At 43.8% G+C, this 26,469-nt stretch overlaps 1 protein-coding gene across 2 annotated transcripts in view; it reads left to right on the top strand.

Moving 5' to 3' along the window:
• The window catches only part of TBX15 (T-box 15), a 93,093-nt gene extending 76,068 nt beyond the window's left edge, over positions 1 to 17,025 (top strand). For both annotated transcript variants that reach the window (XM_017731981.1, XM_008631794.2), the window contains exons 7-8: positions 920 to 1,017; positions 14,668 to 17,025. In XM_017731981.1, coding sequence (XP_017587470.1) covers positions 920 to 1,017; positions 14,668 to 15,452 — 883 coding nt within the window. In that variant the 3' untranslated portion in view covers positions 15,453 to 17,025. The remainder of the gene's footprint in view (positions 1 to 919; positions 1,018 to 14,667) is intronic.
• Positions 17,026 to 26,469: the final 9,444 nt, after the last annotated feature.

Below are 26,469 nucleotides of genomic sequence, written 5' to 3'. Positions count from 1 at the left end.
CAGCTGCGGTGTCAGCTCAGCATCTGATGAGAGGCTCTGGGGATGTTGAGCCTTTTGCATTGAAAGGGGATATGTTCTCACACTTGATGAAGAATCTCTACTGGTATTCAGTCAGTGCAAGGGCTATAACCTACTGTGGGAAAAGAGGCAGGGGAAGGCAAGGAATGGGGAAGAGAGCAGTGTGCAGCTTCTACTGATGAGAACTTCTCCTGGGAAGAAACTCCCATAATACACCTACGTCCTCACTGAGCCCGTGGCGCTAAGAGACTTCCAGCAGACCCCAGACTGTCAAGAAGAAAAATTCTCACTCAATTTTTGGCTTTTTTTCTTTGATAAGTCTTTGTAGTGAGTTAGGGACTCAAGGCAGATATACCGTTGATCTTTTAGAAAGAGCATCTTATGCATTTCTAGTCAAAGTCCAAAACCAAGAAGATTCCCTTTTTGATGGCCTCTTGTAGCACTTCGGAACAGTGTCCAGAACTGTGAAGTGGCAGGGAAAGGTAATTCACAAAATCTCTCTGATTCCGTAGTCTGAATCCCAGACAAAATCCTTTGTTTGCATGACAGCTTATATCCAAAAAGTGTGGAGGGCCACTCAATGGTAAATTGAGATGCCTTGAGGAGCTGACAGTCATGTGTCCCCTGCAAAGCAGGCAGAAGGCTTGAGATTCTTGCTAGAAGGGAAAAAGGCATTGAGAGACTGCTAGGAGCTTTTGAAATCCCAGGCTGGGGAAATTTCATTTTACTCTCGTGGTCAGCACCTGTACGGGAAGGCTCACTTGAGGAATTCACAGATGCCAAGGTGACCTTCCGGTGGCCACTGCCAGCCTGCCAAGCAAGGTCAGAGCCTTCTTTCCTCAGTGCCTGTATCCCCAGCTGATTGATATTATTCACTCCTTGTTTTCTTTCCTTTGCACAGGACGGGGCTGGAGGCCATCATGGAGACCTACGCCTTCTGGAGGCCCCCAGTGCGCACTCTCACCTTTGAAGATTTCACTACCATGCAGAAGCAGCAAGGTGAGCAAGCAAAGGGATTGCAAAGAGCTGTAGGAAGAGAAGGAGAAGAGGGCATAAGAGCAGCAATGCACTTTTCTGTGTGTCCAGTGGCTGGAATGGGGATGTCACACACATTGTTGAGCTCTTGGCTGAAGGTCACAGAGCAGAGAGGGGGATGGAAACGGTGAACAGGCCATGCCTTATGATGGTAATGGAACCACTTGGGCTCCCTGGTCTCCCTACAGCTAGAGTCTTAAGAGCTAGAAGGAGGAGCAGGAAGGATTGTAGGGTTGGGCAACCCAGGCCAAGTACACAGCTTGAGTTAAATGTGAAGAGAGCACAGAAAGACTGAGGAAATGCTCAACCCTATCAGACTTGTTGTTCTTTATCTACAGTTTACCTTTGTCATTTGTATGGAAACACATGGGGAACAGGGTGGGTGTCCTCTGGAAGCTTTAGGAGACCAAGAATGTGTCTCCCTTTGGGGTCATGCTGCCTTGCCAAAGACACTTTCTGCCAGTAAGAATCTGGGAGGAATTATTGGATTGGCCAAGTGTTATCCACTTGTTCATGCTCCGTCTTTTCATAGCTTCTGCCCTTTACATATCTCATTTGTTAAGTAGGGCTTTCATCTCTAGTTTCAGGCCATGTTGCTATTTTGCTTTTTGCAGGGGTAGGTCTTCCCCATTCAATTTAGTGCAGCTATTTCTGGTTAAAAACACAGCGATCACTGAGAAAGAGATATCAAGGCAGCAGCCTGATACTTTTTTTATTCCAACGTACATGCAAGAAAAGAAATAATTCAAAATGGTGTTCAAATGTGACACCAGTGAGGTTAAACAATCAAAACCAAGTGCCTGCCCTATGTAGCAGATTCTCTAGCCTCTCACATTCAAGCTTGACATCATCCCCAAAACTTCCCTCCAGATCTTTAATCCGCCTGGGGATGGTGTGTTCTCCTCCAGATGCAGGGAAGTAGCCATGGCTGTTGGGGTTGCCCATCACTGAGGCAGAATCAGAAGGGTGTCCAGCACAGGAATCTCTCCTTGCTTGCTGACTGTCCCCCATGCCAGTTCCACATGCAACACCCCAGGGCCCAGGTCTCCTGCTAAATAATTTTTCTGATGGCACAGCACAGGAGTAGGACAGAGCACACTCCAGCCATCTCTGTTAGACTCCCCATGCATGGTCTTCACATGACCACCCAACTCTTCTTGAATAGCACAGCATGGGGCAGGAGAGATTTTGCAAAAGCTCATGGGCTTGTGTCGAGGAGCACTTGTGGTGGGGCATGTGGTCAGAGATGGGTTAAAGCAGGCATTTAGAAATGTTTTCATCACCCATCTAAATAGAAACATAACAGCCTCTCCTCCTGGTCACAGTCGCTGAAGCCGCCTCTCCCCAGTATCTCACCCCTATTCGGGCTCACCCGCCTCCCTCCCCTCAGTTATCAGATAACATCCTAGTGGCAACTCCAACTACTGCTTACGTGGTAAGGTAATACTAGGAAAGGAAAATATTTAATGTATTTTTAGCTTGTTATAATATAGTTCGGCAGCTGAAAAACCAGGAAGCAAGCCAGTACCCTGTAACCAGCAGGCCCTGTGCAGACCACCACCACTGCACCACAGACAATAAAGCCTAGGGCAGCCCTTAACTGAAGTTGTGTTCACAGGTTGATCTCAAAACCTAATAACTCATTACAAAACAGGGCTTGAGCTCTGCATTTGGCCACGTGAAATGATCTCAAGATAATAAATCAGAAATATTCCAACCCTCATAGTGCTCATTTCTCCAGTAGTTGCTGTAAAAAAGCTGACCCCTGGTCTCAAAAATAGGTGCAAAGCCAAGGTACAAACACACTCTATTTTAATTTCTGGCTGCTGGGACAGCCCCCAAAGGCCAGGACAAATATGCTGGTATGGAGTCCTCGGAATTGCCAGCAGATAGAGCAAAAACTGCTGAGATGGCTTTAAGCCACATGTGATTCTTCCCTCCAAATGTAAGACAACCAGGATATATCATGTGCACAACTCTTCATCTCCTTGCTGTCAAGCGCATGAACTGGGTGACAGGTGAGTAAATCACTGTTTAAGAGCTGACATCAGCAGCATAAACTATTGCACCTCAGATCCTCTGTTTTACATGGATGTGACTTGCCCCAGAGTTTCCTCCTCTCTCTATTTTAATTTCTGGCTGCTGGGACAGCCCCCAAAGGCCAGGACAAATATGCTGGTATGGAGTCCTCGGAATTGCCAGCAGATAGAGCAAAAACTGCTGAGATGGCTTTAAGCCACATGTGATTCTTCCCTCCAAATGTAAGACAACCAGGATATATCATGTGCACAACTCTTCATCTCCTTGCTGTCAAGCGCATGAACTGGGTGACAGGTGAGTAAATCACTGCTGTTTAAGAGCTGACATCAGCATAAACTATTGCACCTCAGATCCTCTGAGATTTTACATGGATGTGACTTGCCCCAGAGTTTCCTCCTCTCCCCCATCTGGAGCTTCAGTGCTCTGAGCTGCATGGTATTATCTCATACCCTTGTAGATTTATGAATTAGAAACTTTCAGGGTTAAATTTCAATAAACTGATACTTTAATTCTAGATCCCACTGTGTTCTCCAAAGCTGGGTGAATATGTGACATTTCTGAATAAACATTTGAGGAAATGCAAGGTTTCCTCTTATCCCCTGAAATGTTTGTTGGGAAATTGCATGGGGGCTACAGGAGACTTTAGGGAGTAGATTTGTCCACTGCAGCTAAAGAGGAGTGAGTTCTTACTGCAGAGAGACAAGATGAGGGCAGCAAGAGTGGCCACATGCCTAGGATTGATGAGGACCAAGCCATGGTTCTTCAGCCTGTGAGGAGGGAAAGAATAGATAATAGTATTAAAATAAGATGCTGTCTGTGGTGATAGGAAAAAATACAGTAGGTTCCAGCTACATGAAGTTTAAGGATGTGCTGGAACAATTTCCCCATAGGAACTGTGGAATTCAGTTTTGATTTTCTAGAGATGGATCCATCCTACTGTAATAGGAAAAGTTATGTTTTCTGGGGCAAAAGCTTGGGGCATCAGCAGCATAAATATGGTGTCTTCCTTGCTTTCAAGGTAAATTTTTCTGTGCTATGGATTTCTACAGATTTTTAACTTTTCTTTTGTCACTTAGTAATTTTTTCATGAAATAAAAATGCCATCTCCCTTTTCCAAAATGGTTTTGTCCAACAAAAAATTATTTGGCTAGGTTAGAGATTTGACTGATAAAAATAACTGTATAGGTGTGGTGATTTTCTGGAGAGCGTTTAATTTATTGCCACATGTACCAGTTTGGAAAAGTTAGTGTGTATTGTGAAATGAGTAGCTGACGGATCTCAAAGCTGATGACTACAAATGCACCAGCCAGTGAGGACAATCCCAGTATTACTGGTTCCAGTATTAATTAGTTAATACTAATTTATAAAGAGCTAAATGAATTAGTGCATTTCCTAAGAGGTACAAATCCCAAAAATACTGCAAAGTGGTGACAAAAGTACCAAGGGCTACTTTTGGGATTGCTTGGTAACCTGCAAGCAGGCAAACATGCTTCATTCAAGAGACTTTAATTTTTCTGCTCTAACTAAATGTTTATCCCTTTTTGTGGGGTGTTAAGAACTAAGGAAAAGTTTCCCCTCATCCACCTTCTTCATATATTTAATTGTTTTACAGGTTTTTATCTCCCTCTTCTGTGCCTCTTGAAGTGAATAGCACCAATCGTTTAATTTCTCTTTTAGTGGGAACTTTTCCAGCTTCTTAGTCGCTTCTTTAAACACAAGCCTGCATGGAGTATTCCAGACACATCCGCACGATACAATTATCTAAAGATATTACAATTTTTTCCACATTATCCTTTCTGCCATTCAACCTACATCCTAGCGCCTTACTCATTTGTTTGGCCCAAGCTTTATGTGGAGCAAGGGCCACAGTGACACACCAAAATCGATACTTGGTGTGCTGGATGCAGCTGTTTCACGCAGGGATTGAATAACTTTTAATCTGCACAATGATAGGTTTCAGCTGCCATGTAAACTGGAGAGTCTGATGTCGCACCCAGTCGCAGATGCCTGGTGCAGCTGAATCTTGTGGTCCATGAGCTTTAGTCTCACGTGTTGCCATTGAAGGACAGCGCATCAGCAAGTCCCTGCAGGTTTGTGACCTGAGTGGTCACCATGTTGTCCTACCAAGGGAAAGAACATGCTGCTTTAGTTAGTGAAATCCCCTGAACTGAGACCAAAACCTCTCTTTTGGAGCACAGAATCCAAAAGTATCTGCAGCTTCACAAGAGTGAACACCATGGTGGACACAATCACAGCAGATCTGCAGCCAGTTTTGAGAGAAAGAAGTCCCCCCTCCCCTGAAAAAACCTTTGCACAAAATGCTCAGAAAATGGCAGTTCAGGAGCAGCTGACCTTCCAGAGAACGGTATCACCCATGCTACAGCCTACCTACTACTAGCAAGAAAGGGGGCTTGGGATTATTAAATGCACATGGCAATGAGATGTGCGGGAAGCCAAGAATCTATTAAAGTCTTTAATTGGAATATATTTTCAAAACTTAGATTGAACCTCATCCAGATTCTCATTATTAAAAAATTTGTGGCTCAGTTTCTTGATTTTAAAAGGGAACATAAAAAAAAAAAAGAAGGGAAAAAAGAAAATCAGAGTTCCAGTAACTCTGCATTATGTCACTAAGAGTAAAAAGAGCTATTGCTGGCTCCTATGTGGTATCCAGTTTCCCACAGGATATTGTGATGAGTGGATCACTATCAGTGACTAAGTTTTGCAAGGACGTAGAGACTAAAAAGGTACTGGGGCAATATTAGAAGAGTGATCAGTATCTAATCCTTTCTGCAAAAGCTGATGACTTATCAAAAAGTGAAATCAAAGGTACCCTGGCAGTTGGTAGGAAGAAGTGCCTCCTAAGCAGAATTTCAGGACCAATATGAGAGTGACATGATATGATCTATCCATAGGCTTGCAGCACATAAAAATTCACTTTGTCATTAAATGAGTGTTTCGACAGATGCATAGCAAATCTGCAAGAATCAAACATCTTAAACTTTATTGGTGAGCTCTCAAGGCAGCTTTCCTTTCAAATAGGCTCTTTTCTTGAATAAGCGTTTTGCCGGGAACTCCACCAAAGGATAGATCCAGTAGATTCAATCCCTTCTCTATCAACTTGAGCATCTTCATTGATCTTGGGCTGGAGGTAGAGAGTCCACCTCTTAGAGAGTCTGCAAAATTGGTGTTAATGGCTCTTGAGATTACCTCGTAAAACAGTTGGTGCTATCTCTAGAGCAGCTTGCATGTACAAACTGACTGAGTACAGGTCCTACTGTCTCCTTCCAAGAGGGGAATATCTCAACCCTACAGTAATGTGTCAACAAGGATACGCACAAAAGGCTCCCTCTCCTCCGTGTGGAAGAGATTCAAGCATCTCATTTACTGCTGGAAAGGAATAATGTTTTCTTGTAGTAACGATGTTTCCAGACAGACCCTAAGTCTGCATGGGCTATCAGCAGATGCAAGACAGATACCCCAAGCTGAGGTGTTGCTGCTTTTCCAGCTTCTCTGTCAGTAAACATTACCCTTTCTGGGCAAGCGTCACCTCTGTCTTGCCAAAGTTTGTCTGTACTGCCTGTAACTCATTCGGTATAATACTGGGGGTGGTGCTCAGAGAGCTGCCCTGATTGCACCCATATGAAAACAAAATCCTGAACACACAAGTGTGTACTGGTGTCAAGCAGAAGGAAGACTGAGCCCTCCAGAATTTCATCTGAAGGCATCACAGGCAGAAAGAAGTAAATAAATATTAAGATCCTTTTGGTTTTATCTGAGATCCTAGATCCCAAAACTAGTGTCTCCCAAAGGAGTGGAGCTGCTTATGCCAAGGGAGGTTGAACCACCTACAACTTCATCTGATTGGCCCCTTGCCTCCCAAAGGCAGCCATCAGTTCTGTCACCAATGCTACCAGGATAATCTGGATGCTGCTTCCCTTTCTAAATCAATTGTGTACAGTCTAGGCTATTGGCAGAGGTCAGATAGCTGGGTGTGGACTCAATTATCTGCTTGATTCTTTTGACCTTGAAGAGGAGATTGGAAACAGAGCAGTTGTTGCCAGAGTTATTGGGATCAAGTGCTGGTTTCTGCTGCATACTTCAAATGGCTCGTAGATTGCCTCATTTAAACAAAGCACCAGGGAACAAGCTGTTCCAGCTTCTTCTAGGTTGAGCTGCAGAAAGTTTTTCTTTAGAGAAGGGACGTTTTTGGTGCTTCACTGAAAAATTAAAATACCCTCCCAGATGTGACACAAGAAGCTGGAAGTCAAAGTCTGTGCCACTTCCTCACGACCTAAAAGGAGCCTGAAGTGCTTTGTTGCTCAGGAGAGGTGTTTACCCTGAGTTCTAGTGATTGAAGCCTAAGTCTCTGTTACCTGATGAGTGGTGATCAGATTTCACATGAATAACTGGAGGTGGGCAATGACACTTTGAAGATTTGCACAGTTTCCTCAGAGCAGCACATTATTTTGTTATGAATAGAAAATTACATGTTCCTTGAATTTGCCACAGTACTTTGACGTTTTTCCTCAGCTGTCTTGTCTCAGCTCTGGATATGGGTGGGAATGGAAATCACATGTCCTGAATCGCACTTTTTGTCCACATTACAAAAAAGGGTTGCTTTTTACCATTATGTCTTGAAAATATTTTATCTTTGAGGGTGACCGAGGCAAGTTTTATCTCTAACTTTCTGACTGCTCAGTTTGCATTGCAGAAATTTGTAAGAGGTAAAGGGAAGTAAAGTATTTTTGTGAGCTGTTCTAGATCTACCATTAATTCCAGTGATTCTTGTAATTTGAGGCAAACGTATTAAAAAAGTTCTTCTCTGTAATTTGCTAACCTTAACCAAAATTTCCTTTCATTCCTCACTTTTGTGCCATACAGTACATACTTTCCCCATTAAACCTATTGCTGTAATTATCTTTTTTTTTTTTTTTATGTGCTCTGTGAGCTGTATCCCAAAGAACTACAAAGCACTCTTTATGTTTCCTCTACAACCCAGCAACTTGGCACACAGTAGGTTCTGAGTCTCATCTGGGCCTTTTAAAGATTTTACCAGTGGATTCATAATTTGATAATTGGCCAAGGGCTCTAGAGAGAAAAAAAGGCAGCTACACTCCGTGAAGACAGAAATGGCTCTCATTCCCACAAAAGTGGGAAGTTTTCATTCCTAAAAACAGGGAAGGATTGAAGAGAGAGGGTCCAGCATGTCACAGACCAAGTGGCCCTGCTCTTTCTTGGTGAGAAGACAACAGGCATCAAAGACATTTAGTTTCCAAGGAGGTAAAGAGGGAACTCAGAGGAGTAGCAATGGTGATGAAGAATCTTTTAGTCCTTCTGAAGGTTTTAGGTTTGAGTTTTGGAAAGCTAGGAATGGGAGCAGAGACCTTGAGCTGCCAATTATACTTGCAAGGAAAACGTTGCCATGATAGGTAAGAGCAGGAGTGACACCTGATATTGTGGCATTTAGATGTCTGTAGGCATCAAGCAGGACTGAGGCATGTGCTGCTTGAAGCAGAAATGGATCCAGGTTTGTGCTATGCCTGGCTCCAAAAGGACATGAGATCAGATAATTACAGTGGCACACTCTGGCCTCGTAATCTATCAGTCAGGCAATCTGCACAAACCCTCCCTCCTGACCTCATTACTCCCTCAGGTTCCCATCCTTGGGCAATTAACAAATTTAATTTTTGCTCTGCAGCCAAGGGTGAAGGAAGGCAGAGAGTAAATTTCGTGTGCCATACTTACTGTGCATGTGTGTGCAAGTGAACAGAATAGGAATGGGATTTACCTTTTTGTTCAAATTTGTTTTCCTGCATGCATGCCATTACATTTATTTACTGTTGTGTCCGAGGATAAAACACTGCAAAACACTGGGAAGAGTTGCTCTTTCCTGTGCTTTAGAAAGACCCTGTACATATGCATTCAAGACTGTAGAATCCTCACAAAACCCAGACTTTTCAAAAATGCCTTGGAGTACATCTGCACGGACAGGCTCCTCTGTGCTCCTTTCTGGCCAGACACATGCCAGCTCCTGGCCAGCTCCATTTGGAAAGCTGGAGAGTTGCATTATCATGGCTCTGTGCCCAAGTGAATATAAACTGCCTCTCAGGAGGGCTTATTTACTCAAGTTAAGTGCCAGGAGGAGAGCTATGAGCCAGGTGAATGACTAGAGGCCACAGTCCCTTTCTCCTGCACCTTCAGGTGCTTGGACACCTGCCTATCACATGATGAAGATGCCAACATCTCAGGCAGGTGTCAGAGGAGGGGCTGTGGCTCCTCCAGGAGGTGGATAGGTGAGGTTGTGCACCTATCAATGCAAGCATCTGGCTTTTGAGTTAGTCCTGTTCACATATGGAGGTGGAAGGAGATGGCTTGGCTGAGGCTGTGGGCTGGACACTGTCCTGTGGGCTCAGCACAGCCTCCAGGCTGTGGACTGGCCATGCTGACCCTGCAGTTCGTGTCTGGCCACAAGATAAACTAGCTTGTAGGTGGGTGTGGGCTAAGCTCTCTAAAAAGCACTTGCACTCAAAGAATAACTTTGTGCTGCCTGACCCATCAAAATGTAAAATCTTAAGACAAACCACCTTGCTGCTCCCATCCTTGTTAGAAAGTAAGGCACAAGCTCTGAGGACACGCAGCCACATCTCTTTGCAATGTGACAATGAATACCAGGCCATCCCTGTCTGAGACCAGCCATGCTGAGAACTGCAGGTTGTGACCAAGTGCCCAGACTGCTCTAGAGTTTTTGTCTGTCTGATGAGATCCTGCCATTGCACAGGGTATGGCATTCATGTTCAGGTAACTTGTGCTGACAGCAGCTCTGCACTAAGCAAGGACTTCAGGGACCGAAAGGTTTGTATGGAGGCACTGCAGGTGATGGTAGCATCCGATGCCTGGAAACATTGGCAAGGAAAATATGCTGCAGTGGAGTCCAAAGTTTGATTTATGTGCACCTTTCAGATAAAGGAGGTTGGGATAAGTTGTGGGTCAAGTGAATAGTATGGTGTCATTCGTAAAAGAGATCCCAGAAAATTTTCCATGCACAATTCCTTCAGACTCCCTTGGCACTGACGCTCTCCCCACTATCTTGCTGTTGCCAGAAAGCTCCTTTGGCTAATGCTGGCTGCTGGAAGATGTGTTTTCCATCTACACTGCAGTGTTAGAAGTTCTCTACGTGACCTGCCTTCTGTGGAAGAGGTCCCTGTAGCACTTCAGATGCCCTGTCATGCTGAATGCTTCAAGAATACTCCAAACCCCTCATTTTAAGGCACATTTAAGGCATGTATGACTATGGATGTTTGGGCTGCAGTTTGCCCTGAAATTGTCCATAACACAAGCTCAGTCTAGGTTAAAGCAAAAGCAAGGGTTTATTGAGAACATACAGGAAGACAGCACCATTACTGAGGCTTGGATGGACACATGAGACAGGAAGGAAATACCAGTCGTAAGCTACTTCAGATGATATTTTAATGGCAGTTCTTGTTGATACCCAGAGGAAAAGCTGGAGTTTCTTCCCTAAGCCTTGTGGGCCTGTATCTGACACTGGTGCACAGACAGCATTTCTATTCGGTGTCACAAGAGGAAACGCTGGCAAGAAGAGGAAGGTTTGCCTTTACATCCCACCCTCTCCACATGGTCTCCCTGTCTTCCACCATGATTTCCTTCTTCTTTTTCCGTACTTCTCAGACCCAGTTTGCAAATTTTGACTTCTCTTGCACTTGATCATTCTCCAGTTCCCCTCATTGAAAATGCTTCTGTCCTTTTGATAAGGTCAACTTAGTTATCACTTGTATGCCCAGAGAACAAGCTCCTTTCAGGTTGACAGCATTGCTTGGCTAAACCCTGGACAGAATAGCAGGACACTGTGAGGACAGACACTTTCTCCTGCCATGTGGGGCAGGGTTCAGACACAAAGGAGGGGCCTTTGAAGTTCTGAACCGTCTATTTTATACGAATGTGACCTGATCACCACACATAGGTGGGACCAATGTCTGCATAGCCAAAAAATGATCTTCTGGAGGCCAGTCAAAATAGTAATTAATCACTCTGGAATCATGATAAGAGGTGAGAGATACTGTGACATTACTGGTAAATGCTTTTGGTGTTGGCAACTATTCCCACAGGAAACAGTGGGTAGAGAAAAGGAACAGAGGAGAATTATTGAGGGATTCATTTTATTCTTGCTTAAATGTGGTTTCAGTTGACTTAAACCAGACCTAAACATAGTTCTGTGTATCAGTTTAACTAGATTGGTTTGTATCCATGCCTTCCATTAAAATGACACACACATCTGTGTATCCAAGACTGTGGTATGGTGTGGATATATTTGCTGGGCTTGCTGCCATCTCTAGGGGTACTTGGCTGACTTTGTAACAGCTACACACCAAGTTACAACTTCACGTAAGTCCAAGCTGTGTATGGCCCATACTTAGGGCTGCTAGCAAAGATGGCTAAGAAATATCCTTCAGAGCAGAGCGGAGCTGGTCCAAAGAGGATGAGCTGAGACAGGCCTTGCTTTGTACTATTTCCTGTTCCACTTAAAGGTGTAAAGACTGTTTTGCAAATGATCAGGAACTTCCTGCTTCTGCAATAGGCTCTGTTGCAGCAAAAGTGTGGTGTGTCCTGTGCTTGTGATTGGTGTTAGTAGCAAAGCATTCTTGGAAGATAATTGTCAAGTTTGCCATTTGCTCCCATTGATGGGTCTCTTACCTCCTCATCATTTTGAAGTTAACAGAGAAAAAGAAAAATCTTTTTTACTTTGTTTCCTCACTTCTGTGTTGTCACTTCAGGGTTTTCCTGTTGGCCTGCAAATAGGGATTATTCAAAGCAGAATCACTCAGACCCTCTTTGGGGGTGACCTGAAATGTGCAATTCTCAGTGTTGGAACCATTAAGGAATCCTTGAAATTGCTAATATGCAATCTCTACTTTTACTCTGTGTAGCCAAAGCCTCTTATGATTGAGGTAACTGGTGTGTGCACTTTTCTCCTCCTGAGTTTTTAAAGGTTAACTATGGGGTAAAGGAAGACTGAAATGAAGACACTGCATTTAATAATTTATTCTACATATTTTATTTCAAGCAGATCATTAAATACTCATACATATATACATACCCATTTTTACTTTTTCTCCAGACACTGTCAGCAAGTGAGTCACTTTCTGCAGTTTGTTCATTAAATGTATGGTGTAAAGAGTCAAAAGCAGGTTTCCTGTGGGTTAAATACATCTCACTTTGTGCTATATTTGTTTTGTGGTTATTTGACCTCCATATTTTGGGCTTGGATAACTAGAAGATGATACATGAATTCACCTGTCTGCCTGCCCTCCCCATTACATGTTGTGCTCTCTCTATCAAGGGCTAACAGAAAAATGGGTGTCTGTAGTTGTGTACCTCAGTTCAATCTCACCTTTATCAGCAATTTCAACTAAAACAGGCTGCAATTGAGCTACTCGTGTAGAGGCTGACCTTCCCTTCTGCTGACCCTACTGCAGTATTGACAACCTGTAAAAGAGAGACAGGGGGAAAGGCTGGAGAAGGTACCATCTTAACTTACCACAGCCAAAACAGCCTGAGGTTGTCTATCAGAGGCCTTAAATGAACCAGAGAAGTGTAGCCTTTAAAATAAATGCTAAATTAGAAATTTACGCAGCAAGCCTTTGAACTCTGGAGATAAAATATGTGAGCAAGTTTGAGCATTTCAGTATTGTTGAGAAGTGAATGCAGAGGGTCCATGACGGCATTTGAAATTCAATTTCTCTCATTTACTTTAATGGAGATTTGATGCAATGTTTCTCTTTTATGCTTCTGAATGAGTGACAAAAAGAGTCAGTGGCTCAGCAATAACTGATAAGCATTCCTCCCCATGGCTGGTAATGGGAATGACTGCTTTGACTTAGCAACATAGAAATTTGCCTTTTGTTAGTGTTGCCTAGGTAAACAGCAATCACTTCTGGCTATGCTTACCCAATGCTGCTTTTCTTCTTTTTTTTGGAATCTGGGTTCAAAAAAATTTTTAATTAAAAAATCACAAATATTATTAATGTCTCAAGGTTACATTTTCACTGCCCATTCTGTTTCATCCTAGATGTGTCAGAAAGAGTCAGATATAATCTCACTTTCATTCTCACCACCATATACTGACACAGAACCTGTTTTCCTAGTGCATCTCCTAACCACTAGCATCACCTATTCTCTTTTCATCACGCAACACTTCATTAAGTTCCTCCAGTTTTTTTGCAGCTGACCTAGACTGACCTCAAAATCCTGCTGGATTTTTGTCCATAAGGCGATACAAGAAAAAGCTGTCCCTTGTTTTTGATTCTCAGTGTGCAATCTCTGCCTTGGTGAATTTCACCTGCCCACTCTAACACCATCTTTTCAAGTCCCTTTGCTTCTCATGTGTAATCTTCTACCTTGTTGGAAATGCTGCCTCCCAGTTCCTCTGGGTCTGTTTATTCCCTGGTCAAATTTCTTCACCAGCACTTCTTCCATCCTTTTACAAGAGTCTCGAGTGTAGGTTGCCCTAATGAAGAAAGGGAATCTCATACAAAGAGAATAATCAAATGAAAATAAAAGATTTCACATCAGAACACTGAATTCCCTTATGTACAAAACTGATTTTCCTGGTTGTTCAAGGAAGCTTCCTCTGATTCAGACTGTTGCCTATAAATAATCTCAAGCTCAAAATTGTGCCATCATCTTCTTCATATCACTTACTTTCAGTTTGCTACCATTCTTGGTAGTATTACACAGTATTATTTTCCCAGGTCAGAACATGTGAGCATCCCTGCTGTGAAGAACGGTCAATTCCATCATTCATAGGATAAATACTGTATAATGCATTGATACTACTGACATGCATATATCAGTATTTTGTTAACACCAGTGGTACAACATATGGAATCCCTTTTAAATTTTAAGCACAGGATTGAAAATCCTGACACATCCCCTTTCTGCACTCTCTGGAGCAGGATACAGCTTGAAACTGTGTCCCTTCACTTTAGCGTTACTTCTGGCTTGAATCAGCCCCGCGGCACCGTGAGCCAGCTGACAAAAAATGCTGAATGGTGCATAAGTCCAACATGCTCTCAGCCACTTCCCACCACGAGCCCCTGAGCAGATGATAAAGCATGTTTGCGGTGGGACCATACAGTTCACTGACTGGTGGTCTTCCTGCAGACCAGGAAGAGGAGAAACTACCTTTTTTCCCCTAAAAAAGGACTAGGCAAAGATGCCTGGAAATGGCAGATCTCTTGACTCATGGAGCAGTGCTTCCTTGCAGCTTTTCCCAATGCCTTGGGTTACTCTGTGGCAGGCTTGCTTCCCTCTCCCATTTTAAAAAGGAATAAAACTTCTGTTGAAAAACAAAGTCGTAAGGAAAAAAAAAAGAAAGAAAGACCAAGGGATGCTATTAATAAAGTGAGGGCCCTTGCCAAGAAAGGCTGAGTTTTCCAGCGGCCATTTTACCACCCTTGCCTCTTTATTAAACTAAGCTGTTTTTCAGTGAGACCATCTCATTATGCAGATGTGGTTCTGGGTGCTGAACATCCTCCCATGTGTTTTGTTTTGCAGGAGGCAGCACAGGGACCTCCCCGACCACCTCCAGCACAGGGACCCCATCACCATCCGCTTCTTCTCACCTTCTCTCTCCATCCTGCTCTCCTCCAGCCTTCCATCTGGCCCCCAACACTTTCAATGTTGGCTGCCGGGAGAGTCAGCTTTGCAACCTCAACCTGTCTGATTATCCTCCGTGTGCCAGAAGCAACATGGCAGCACTGCAGAGCTACCCAGGGCTGAGCGATGGGGGCTACAACCGGCTGCAGAGCAGCACTGCCTCTGCCTCGCAGCCCTCCGAAACCTTCATGCCTCAGAGGACTCCCTCCTTGATCTCAGGAAGGCCGGCTCCTTCCTCCCTGCCCAGCAACAGCAAGATGGAGGCATACAGTGGCCAGCTGGGATCTTTCCCCCGCTCCCAGTTTCAGTATGTCATGCAAGCAGGCAACCCTGCCTCCACCTCCTCCTCTTCACACATGTTTGGTGGTGGCCACATGCAGCAGAGCTCCTACAACGCCTTCTCCCTGCACAATCCCTACAATCTTTATGGATACAATTTCCCTGCTTCCCCCAGGCTGGCGGCAAGCCCAGAGAAACTCACCACCTCCCAAAGCACTTTACTCTGCTCTTCCCCATCCAGTGGGGCCTTTGGAGAGAGGCAATACCTTTCCACAGGGATGGATCACGGCATGCACATGATCAGCCCTCCCTCCAGCAACCAGCAGACGGCCGCCGCCTGTGACAACAGACAGTACGGAGCGGGTCAGGGCTCCTCCTCACAGATGTCTGTGCACATGGTCTAACAAGCCATGCCTCTCCTTGGCACTGAAGGCAGCCGGACCTTCATTGTTCCCAGGGGTGAACCCATCCCAGTACCCTTTTGCCTTCAAACTTATAGTGGAACTAGTATTGTAATGATAAAAAAGAACATAAGCCATCTAGGTGTGTGCCCCAGAACCTTCTGGAGAGCCTCGACTGACAGCCATGGCAGCTTGTTGTAGCCCAAGGCCTCCAGATTGGCATGGAGCATCTACTTTTTCTGGACATTGCAGAGAAGAGGGCATGACTTTAATGAGAAGCTGGAGAGAAGCAGCTGAATTTACTGTTTAAGCTTTAACTTTAAGCAGTGTGAGCTTTCGGCGTGGAGGGACCCATTCCCTGTGCTGTCTCCCAGAGGTGCTGAAGAAGGGCAGTCTCCCAGGGCTTCATCCTCTGAAGCTGCGCTGTGCATGGCTCTAAAGCCCTCCCCCTTCCCAGACTGTCCTCACTGCTGGAGTGGCTCAGCCCATTTCTGCAAGCGGCAAGGCCTGTGTGGCCTTCTTCCACTGTAGCACAGGAATGGCGCTGCTGGGCCAGAGCTTCTTCCAAAGAGGTTTCTGCATTTTCACCATGGCTCTGCCCAACTGGCTGTTGCTTTATGAAGGTCGAGCTCACCAGCATCCAACCTGCAGATGGAGATGGGAGTGAGAGGAGAGAGAAAAGTTTTAGCTCACTAATGAGCCTCAGACAGAAATGGGGAGGGAACTTTGGAAAGATGAATGGGGGGAGGGGGCTCAGCTCCTGTCGACTTGACTGGAAGTAATGCAGTGAAACCGAACGGATGACAGCCTTGGTCGGGAATGTGTGTGTCCCACAGCACTCATCCCAGTGGGAAGAAACTGTCCAGACTGAGCACATGGGGAAGAGCAATGAAAAAAGAGAGCTCTACAGGAGTGCAGCTGACCTTGCATGCGAGAGTTGCCGTAGAAAACCATTAGCATTTCAGACACAGTGAGGTTGAGTATTTGCCAACCTTCCACCTGCCACATGGTCTCTGTTTAACCAAATAGATCATTACCTTTTAACATCTTTATTTTCTGTTTTTTTTTTTTCCTTGTTCTTTTTTTTCCTTTTTTCTCTTCAAATCCTTTAAAAATAAGAAAACAATTGTAGCTTGGTGCAAGCTATGCATTTAAGTTGTGTGAAAATGCAAATACCAAGTAACAGAATACAGATATTATTGAGAGTTGTTGTGAGGTGTTGTAGATAAATGTATTTATATGCCTAGTGGGGTATTCAATATTATGAATATAAAAGAGGGCAATAAAAATGGTATGTAAAATATGTATGAAGAAAAAGCTGTATAAAGATTTGCCCTATGGACGGAACTCTGTTTCTAAGTGCCAAGCACAGAAAGCGCTAAATAAATCTTTGCAATTGTTCCCTCTGTGTTCTTCTCTGTCTGTGAGGCTTCCTCAGTGGTTTTCTAGAGACAGACATTTTCAAAATACTGTCACATGTGTTTGCACAATAGAGGGGGTGAAGACTCGGTGCTAGATTGTGAAGTCCAGGCAATATTGCAATAAAAATAAAAATTCTGTCAAGAAATTTGAAAAATTGAGTCCTTGGAATTTGTAAGTTGCCTTCTTCACAGGAAGTGTATCTTAAAAACAGCTGGAGTTGTTATTTTGATTATTCTAGAAGCTCTTCAGAATAAATTTTCACAGTCAATACAGTCAACAACACTTAAAAATAGCAATATAATTTATTTCTCATTTTAAAATAATTTTAAAATGTCATTTGGGGGTATGTGTCAGTTTTTTATTTGCACTGTATTTCTAATATGAGACTGAGACATTAAAACTGAAAGCTGTGGGGAAGCTGAAGTCCCCTCAAACCTGGGTGAAAGTTACGGCTGCAGAGTTTACAGCTTTCCTTGTGTCAATAAACTTTTTTTTCCCCTGAATTGAAAAAGCACCAGAAAGGTAGAAAGACCTTTAAAGATCAATTCTGCAAGAATTTCTTTATTTTTGTTTTTACAAGGGAAGATAAATATACTAATGCCATTCCCAGTTCTATGCCTAGTCTGTCTGACTCTATTCTGGCTTTTACTGTGTCTAGCCTTGGATGCTGCTGAAAAGGGTAAGGGGGATTATGGATGGGGACAATCTTCACCTTGTTGTCTTTTGTTTACCCCTAATAATGAATTATCGGTTTAATCTTGAACAGGGGGTTTTAGAGCCTTTCTAAAATGCTTTCAAAATCTTTCAGAAATGCCCTTCAATCTGTGCTTTGATGTTTGCTTTTGGGTTTAATTCCATTTTATGGCAACAATTTCTACAGGTTAATAGTATGTTGTGTGAACCAGTATTTCCTTCTGCTGGCTCTTTGCATTAGATTGCTCTTTCTTATTTAATCAATTTAATTCTTTGTCAGTGGGTCTGTATTTCAGCTAGAAGAAGAGACTCAGCAAAATCAAAATCATTCTCTGTATCAAAATACAGGTTTCTAATCTGGATTAAACAAAACAAAACAAAACAATTATCGTTGGAAACAGTTGCCCAAAAAAGCAAAACATATGTAGGGCACAACCTTCAATATTAGTGTGACTGGTATCCTAGTCTCCATGCATTTTAGTAGGAATCCTTGGGTAAGAGCTTTGGAATGGTCACCCAGACTCTTCAGCAGTGTGATCCTTCAAGTTATTGAGTACTTTGTCCCTGATCCAACAATATTCTTCAGAAAATCTTACTGTATTAGTATGAATTGAAGTTGCTTTTGGTATGAAGCATATTGACCCCTGGGTGAGCTTTCATGGACTGTATTTATAGACATATTTATTTAACTCTTAGGGGGCACATATATAAAATGAGAGAGATTAGTTAGCAAGATAGTAGTTATTCCTTAGTGGTTTTTTGCTGCAGGGTCAGATTAGTCAGCATCAAAACTGAAAAAAATAGGAAAAAATCTGAGTCTCCCCTGTTCCAAGATGTAGTTATAAGTACACAAACAGTACTCAGTGTGAAAGTTACACTGACAGTTTATGAGGATTAAAAACAAGCTAATACTGAAATGGACAAAAAATATTCTACTTTTCCTTGGCAGTCACTGTGCAAACTGAAATCAGAGCAGTGTGTGGAGAGCAGTATCAGAAAACACAGGACAAACTTGTTAAAATTTGTAAATATTTAGTGTTCATTTAGAGGCACAAGGGTAACACTCCCCTGAGCAGACAACCTGCTTAAGGCCTGACACCACCCCAGAAAGACGAGGTGAGCCTTGAATTTGAAGTGGACCCAGGTGTGACAGGGCGTGTGTACAGCACACTGTACAGCAGTGGCTCTTCTCCCCCTGCCACCCACGTACAGACACAAGGCCCTGAGCCATTTGCCACTTGTTGCTGGGGCTTCCCAGAGAGGTGATGGCCACAGACAATGTGAGAGAGGCACCAGGATCACTGGGAGATCCACCAGGGTCCAGCTGGCCTAGTGGGCAGGCTGGGTTGCAGAACACACAGCAGCCACCCCTGGCAGACTCCCTTTCCTTGAGTGACTGCCCTAACCACAGGCCTTGAGAGCCCTCCTGGCATAGTCCCACTCTCATCCAGGAGCCCTTTGATGGCTCATTTGCAAAATATGTGTGTGTGGGTGGCAGAGGCAGCAGTGCTGTAGTGCTGTAGTTCCTCTCTCCCTTCCTCCCTCCCTTCCTTCCTTCCTTCCTTCCTTCCTTCCTTCCTTCCTTCCTTCCTTCCTTCCTTCCTTCCGAATTCCTTCCTTCCGAATTCCTTCCTTCCTTCCTTTCCTACTTTACCATGAACATTTGGATACTTTGGCCAGCTTTAAGCAGCTTTGGGATGGAAGTTCTCACATGTGTCTTTAAAAGAGACAGTGGAGGAGGCCAGGGACCCATTAATTTTCCCAGTGCAGGGAAGGCCACTGTGTAACATCTCATTCAAAGAAGCCACACAAGGAACAGGTGTCCTGCATGCAGCCCCCAACCACAAGTCTCATTTGGCGTATGGATGTTATTAGACACCAGGGGATCTACTCAGAGCTGCAGAAACCAGGGGGTCTCAACTCCACCATTCCTGGGCTGGCCCATTTGGCCTCAGCCCATGCAGGCTTCTGGTTCCCAGTCCAGGAAAAGAGAAGGCTCTGTATCTCCCACTTCAATGCTGCAAATTTAGAAGGTCAAACATCATGTATTTCTTTGTAGAAGTATCCCTTTTTAAAAGCCCTATCCAAATCATAGAAAGAGTAGTGGAAATCTCAATGATAGGAGATCCCTCATCTTACAGTACAGGCTGATCCGAGTGCAAACCTAACAACTAGTTACAGAAATGAAAAGAATGGCACAAAAATAATCAGGGTGGGTTTGCAAGCTTTACAGTATTTATTTAGCTTCATTCCTTAACACACTGACAGGCACAGGACATAAATATTACCACAGTCAGTGAAGCTCAGCAATACCAGGACACTGCAGTCCAGTGCAACATAGTGTTCCTGGAGGTAATGTAAGTACTATGGGCTAAAGCAAAATGTTCAGGGCACAAACATTAATACAAATTAAGGTGCACAGCCTGTGACATTCTCTGAATTATGTGAGAGGCTGGAAGTATTGCTGGTTTGAAACATTTTGGGTGCCTGTGTGAGGGGAAAGGGCAGGTTGGGCCTTGCCCTGGCGAGGCAATGCTCTGCTCTGCACACCCTATTCCTCGAGCCTGTATCCCAGCCTGGCAGTGGGTGCCAATCCCTGGCACACCAGAGGCAATACACTCATCTATGGAGCCCCTAATCTGGCTGCTAAAATGACCAGAAATCCCACCTGGGGGAAGGGCCCAGGAAAGCCAACAGGTATTTAAATGAGGACATGCAGCAAGGACATGTCTTGACCCTACCTCGTTCTGTACTTTCTATCTGCTGAACACTGCAGGAACCAGGAGTGGTAGCTATGTTTGTCCTTTTCTATATCTTTTCTGTCTTTCTCTCTTTCTTCCTCTAATTCCCTCTTAGGGGAATTTTGAGTAACTTAAAATTGAATGGTCTTGGAGTTTGCTGAGTTGAATGGGCCAAGTTAATGCTTTGGGAAGTGTTTTATGTTTCTGGGGCCCTACAATACAGTACAGAAATTGCAGAAGCATTGCAGAAGATGATCTGCTAGAGTCCCTCATTTATTGCATACTGGGTGAAGCTTTACTGAGGTGGGTGAGGGCTGACAGATAGCATCTGCCATTTAAAAAATCCAAAAAGTGTTCAGATTATTTTTTTCCCCAACTCAAATAGGTGCATCGACCCAGAGCGCACATCCTATATGAGGTCAGCACTAGCAGATCAGTTTTGCTGGATGGTGCTTGCTGGGCATCATTCTAAATGAAACAACAACATGAAAATGCAGCCGAGGGCTGGGTAGAGGAATGCCTGAGCCTGCCCATTGCATGCTACAGATGTAGTAGAAATGCAGCTATAAAAGCAATGACAGGACTTCGGGAGGAGGGTGCTGCTGTGGCCAAGGGATAGTTTGCTATAAATAAGCCAGTCTCTGTCCAGAGAACATATGACTCCTTCAGCACTTTTGCTTCTATAGAGAGACAGACTGCAGGAGTAGGCTTTTTGGCCAAGTCTGTAGCCCAGCATTTTGAATCCACAGATGGGATCATTTCTGAGAGCTTCTGTCTTGGTTTGAGACAAATTTGGAGGAAGGTCTGAAATGAACATATCCTCGAATAGAAGGCAGATTTCTGCAGCTCCTCCCCCACCGGGTTCAGAAAGAAATTCTTCAGAGGAAAGTGAAAAAAAAATCCCTATTTATTTAACAAGCAAAGTGCATGCAGGCACAGAAAAAAGAATGAATAATGTTAAATAATAAAACCTCTCACTGTGGAGAAGACCTAGGAAGATTCAGAATCCTTGGTAGGTGCGGCTCTCCCGTCTCCAGAGCTGGGGTTTGGCATGGGCCCCTCTGGGCCGTGGTGCAGAGCCTCCTGGTGATGTTCTGGTGCTGCTAGACAGTCCAGAAGAGAAAGAAAAGAAGCCAAAGTCCCAGGAAACTCCATGCTTTAGCTAACGAACAAGAAGCTAGCTAAAAAACAAGAGAATGCCACTCTCTTCCCTGCTACAGAGAGCCGAGAGCTGAGGAGAAAAGCAGGAAGGTGCTTCCCTCGGCTCTGTAGCAGCAGGAATGCAGGAGAGTGTGTGTCCTCGAGCACAAACCGCTGTGAAAAATTCGCCTGGCTTCTCTCCCCCCTCTCCTGAGAAACAGCTTAAAGACACAGGAAGGCACAGGATTCCTGTTTGGCATAGGTCAGACAATAGGGAATACAGTACCATACAGTCACCCCAGGACAGCTTCTCTATGGGTCAGCTGGGAGGGGCTTCTGTAGCCTGATGCTGACCCACAAAACTTCTGCTGGAAAAGTGGCTCACTCAGTTTTCTGACTGCTTCTTATAATTTATCTGTAATTACTGTCTGGGAAACTGTATTAAATACAACTAAAATCCATGTAACTCCTTTCAAGGGTTACTTCTCCATGTCAGTAGCTGCTGCTTATCACCCGGGAGGCAGAACATGGCCACAAAGTACAGGAGCAGTGTATGGAGCACATCTCTTCAAATATCACCTCCTTTCTACAATAAAGAGCTCCAACAATTCTAGCCTGTCTGAACAGAGGATTAGGCTAGAAAAGAGCAGTTCCCATGGCTGAGCACTGTTGTGTTCCGACAGCACATTGGGGAGCATGGCTTCTGTGCTGGATAGTGGTCAGCACCAGCTGATTCAGGGAGGAGTGAGAAACCTCCACAGTGGGGATAGTTGTGCAATAGTGCATCTCTGGAGCCCCGAGTTGGGCTGTTTTTCTGACTCGATGTGGAACTCATTGCGTGCTGTGGGGGAGAAGGATTAGGAGCATGTAATTTTACACTGGTTGAAGTTCCAACAGATGCTGTTCTTATTCCAGTAATGTTCTGAATTTGTTGAGCATTTTGGAAGCTCTGACATTCAGCTGGATAGTGCCCTTCACTGCTCAGATAGGGTGGCTTCTGTGGGCTACCCTCAGATGCTTCCAGAAGCAGTCCTAGGCTCTGTTTGGCCAGGTCTGCCCTTGAGCATCCAGCACTGTGCAGACCTCAGGGCACTGTTTTCCAGCTGACTTGGGTGCAGCTGTGCTGCAGAGACACAGAGCTGGCCCAAATGGCATTGCCAGCAGAGGCCATCAGCCCTTCTTAGGATGATGGGGAGGGTGGGGCTCCTTCAGCCAAGAAGCTTTTTCAGCTGTTATTAAACCTGGAGCTTTACTCCCGTAGTCAGTGAAGGTGCCTCTGGCTGGGACTTCTCCCTCCAGACTACACTGATGACAGCCCTGGACACATGCTGCAGCACCCACAGTCTTCCAGAGTCTTGTTTGTGAGAATCAGGGGTGTTGCAGGTTGTTGCAGGCCTTGGGTCCCTGTCCTACCTGAGCTGGTTTATAAAGTTTCCCTCAATGTGCAGTCAGGTAACTGCACATGAGTACAGTTGCATTAAGTTGGTGTAACCAACCCAGGAACAGGCACAAAGGAAAACTGCAGTCACTGAGCTATATTAAATAGGTAATGTGGTTTAGTGATTGGAGACATGATGTAATCACCTGCATCTGTCTCTCTCAGTAAAGCTGGAACAAGTTGCAGTGCAGTTAACCCTGCATAAAATGGATTTATCCTGCCAGCCATCCAAGCCAGGGCCAGCACTGTACTCCCTGGTTTATATTATGTTGCCATGCAAAATTCCGCATACAGAAATATCAAGATTAGTTAGAAAGAAGACTGATAGCCAGGGACATGATCAGTGGCTGTGAAACTGGCAAGCTCTGAGAAATGTGTTCCTTTCACCAAAATCACAGCATGAGTGGCTCACCAGCAGAAACCCTGCAAGCAGCAATGGGAGAGTGGCAGCAAGACTGCAGCACAGTGCTGTGGCATTTCTCTTACCGTAACCCCAACAAGAAGTCTAGATTTGTTAGCAAGCTACTCAAAATGGGGAAGGAGAAGACAAGTGCAGCAATGTCACCCAAGACTTACAGTGGATAATTCACCAAGATTTAAAGCTTAAAGCTCAATACCTGTGACTCCTGAAATATGTACGAGATCTGTCCAAATGCCAATACATTATCACCAGCGAAAAGAAAGCCAGAAGATGAGGAAAGTTCAATGGCAATCACTCCAGAATACTTGGACACATACATTTTGGAGCTTGTGAGTTCCACGTGTGAGTTGGAAGTGCCATATTTTTTAGAAAACTAAATGAAAATCACTTCTACTTCTATACAGTATTACACTTTTTTACATGAGTTCCTATAGCTGTAGTATTATCCAAAAAATTCTCAAACTCCTAACTCTGTGAACATCAAAATTTAAGTTTTACAGAAGACCAGAGGAAACCAACACAAAAATTTGGTGAACTGAGAAAAAGAAAGAAAAAAAAGAGTAAAGATTATGTAAAAGAAGGTTGATCTAACATGCAGAAACCTTTATAAAGAAAAAAAGAAATACAAAGGGCATGCATCCAAAACAAGAAAGAGCTGGCCATGGTCACACAGCAAAAGGGACAGCACAGTGTCTGAAAAGATGATCTGTGAATGGCTCAGTTACTTTTGGATAATGATTAATAAGCTGCTTTCCTTCTTGCATGGATAATTTGAATTTCTCCAAAAGAGCTTGAGATGCTCTGGCTTCTGACCACACAGATAAAAACCATATCAACAAAAAAAATGAACCCTTGAAAGGAAGCACATTTACTTCTTCGATGTAAAATGTTCTGTATTAAATTTGTTGTTTACACTGTATACACTATTTTAGGCACTATCTATAGCAACTAATTATTAAACTCAATTAAAAGCACATGAAACTGGTTCCATTGCCTATACACCAACATAAATGGTTTTAGGCAAAGCCTAACTGTTCTTTCTTTATTTAGAGTGACACAAACACCATGAAATGTTAGGAGTTACCTCAGCTGTCTGCCCCTGCCACTTGGAAAAATTTTTCCATCACTGCTGTGATCTGGGAAGGAAACAATCTGATCCAAAGAACTTGTGGAGATAAAAATCTATTTAATAGTCATTCTTGATTTATTATTACTTGGCTTCTGTCAAAAAAAAGAAGACCCTGACTCCTGTCTCAGGTCTACTCATGCAAAAATCCAAACTAGGGAACTAAGTAATTCTGGAATACATGTTTTCCACCTCACAAGACATGGTGGGGAGGTTCTGTAATGCATAAGAGAAATGTAAGGCTGGAAATATCTGCCTAACATGACCATAGTTCAAGCTGTCAACTCAGGCTTATAAATAGTACAAAGTGAAAGAGGCAGAGGGGTGGAGCAAGGCTTAGCTGTCATATGGCCTTTGGCTTCTCCTTTCTAATATTCAGGCCATATTCACCTTGTGAGTGTCTGAGTGTGCCATGATACCTGATGTGAAGGGATCCTTTGATGTCCATCTCTTTCAGGTCTAAGCTGGTAGACTATTCCATGTTCATTGTATTGGCACCAATGAGATATTTATAAGAAATGCAGTCACAGCCTCATACAAATCCATGTGACCCACCTTCAGGGCATCCCTTGACACTGAGTTTCAGCAGTGATTTACTTTTCATCTTGTACAAGTTTTGAAGAGAAGATAAACAAGAGAAGGGAAATGCAAGGGGAATACCAAATAAAGAGGCTTTTCAAGCTGAATTTAGTTGTGGAAGAGAGTTGCAGCTGTAAATCTTGAGGATGTTCTATGGGGTCAGTCAGTCCTGGGTGGGCTGTGGACTGGATGCCCAGTGCTAATGCTGTTTTTCATTTCTAAGACCAACAGTTCTACAACAGGAGTGACATACAGCATCTATGAGTTGCCCCTACAAGGCATGCAGGCAAGCTCAATTTCAATTGAGCTTGAATCCAAACCTAAAAAATTGTCTGTGTTCATCCACCCATAATATCTATGGTTTTTTCTCCCTTCATCTGTTGCCACAACTGTGCCACCGGGGGGTTCTTTAACTCAGTTCTCCTCTGCTGTTACCCATGCTTCCCAGAATGCTGACAGCTGCAATATTATGAGATTATTTATGACTTCTAATTATCATCTTCTAATGTATCTCCCAGGCCAGCAAAGCAGCAACCCAGCAAATCTCACTGAACCAGAGCTGCCTGTAGCAATCCTAAAGTGTCCAGCCATCCATTTCCATTTCCTGGTTTCACTGGTTTCTCACTGCACTTTTTCAGATTTCCTTCTGGAGCTTTTTGTTTCTTTTCACAGCAATAATGGAAAGAAAAATGTTATTGGCTGCTGGTGTTCAATCCCAAAGAGTCAATACAGATGGGGCCTTTTTCCCAGGAATATTTTGGTAGTGTACAGGGTAAAATGGAAGTTCTGTCCTCAAGATTGTCCTGAGACGTAGATAAGACATCCTTGATCCAGTAGCCCCTGAAAGAGAGTCTGCAGTGTCATGAGTGGATGTGCTCCCAAAGGTGTCATGTCTCAGCAGCTGGAATTTCTACCATTCCTGCATTTCCTTCACCCACTTGGGGCTTTGTCTTTTCAGACAGGTACATACTTTAGGGTGAACACATTCCTAATGCAGCAAGTGGAAACTCATCTCCTTCAGTGTGAGAATGAGTTGGCTGCTTTTCAGCAAACTTGTTGGACATTTATGTGTAAATACAGACTCTCATATAGCAACAAAATAAAATTTCAAAATTTTTATAAAATTCTATTTTATGTTAATTAATATTTAAACACCTTTTTTTGCTCTGTATAGTCAGGAAAAAAACCCCCTCTAACCTCTCTGTGATAGTGCTTCAAAATTTATCTTCAGCTTTCCATGGCCAAAGCAGTTAGAGAATAACTGTGAAATCCCTGTAGCTCCCTTGCTGGTCAAGGCATTGTATCCCCATTTTGCAGATAGCAAACTGAACAAAGAACTTGCCCTTGGCCACATGTGCCAGTCTCTGCTGCATTTATTGCAAAACTAATCACTGGCAGACGCAATAACAAAGTCCCCATCTTTGCCGATCTGGCACTGTATTAAAGGTAATGTAGCTCAA

Source organism: Corvus brachyrhynchos, unplaced genomic scaffold, assembly GCF_000691975.1.
Source record: "Corvus brachyrhynchos isolate BGI_N302 unplaced genomic scaffold, ASM69197v1 scaffold3, whole genome shotgun sequence".
Classification (NCBI taxonomy): Eukaryota; Metazoa; Chordata; class Aves; order Passeriformes; family Corvidae; genus Corvus; species Corvus brachyrhynchos.
Note: the sequence above shows the minus strand (reverse complement) of the source record. Positions and strands in the feature narration are given on the sequence as shown.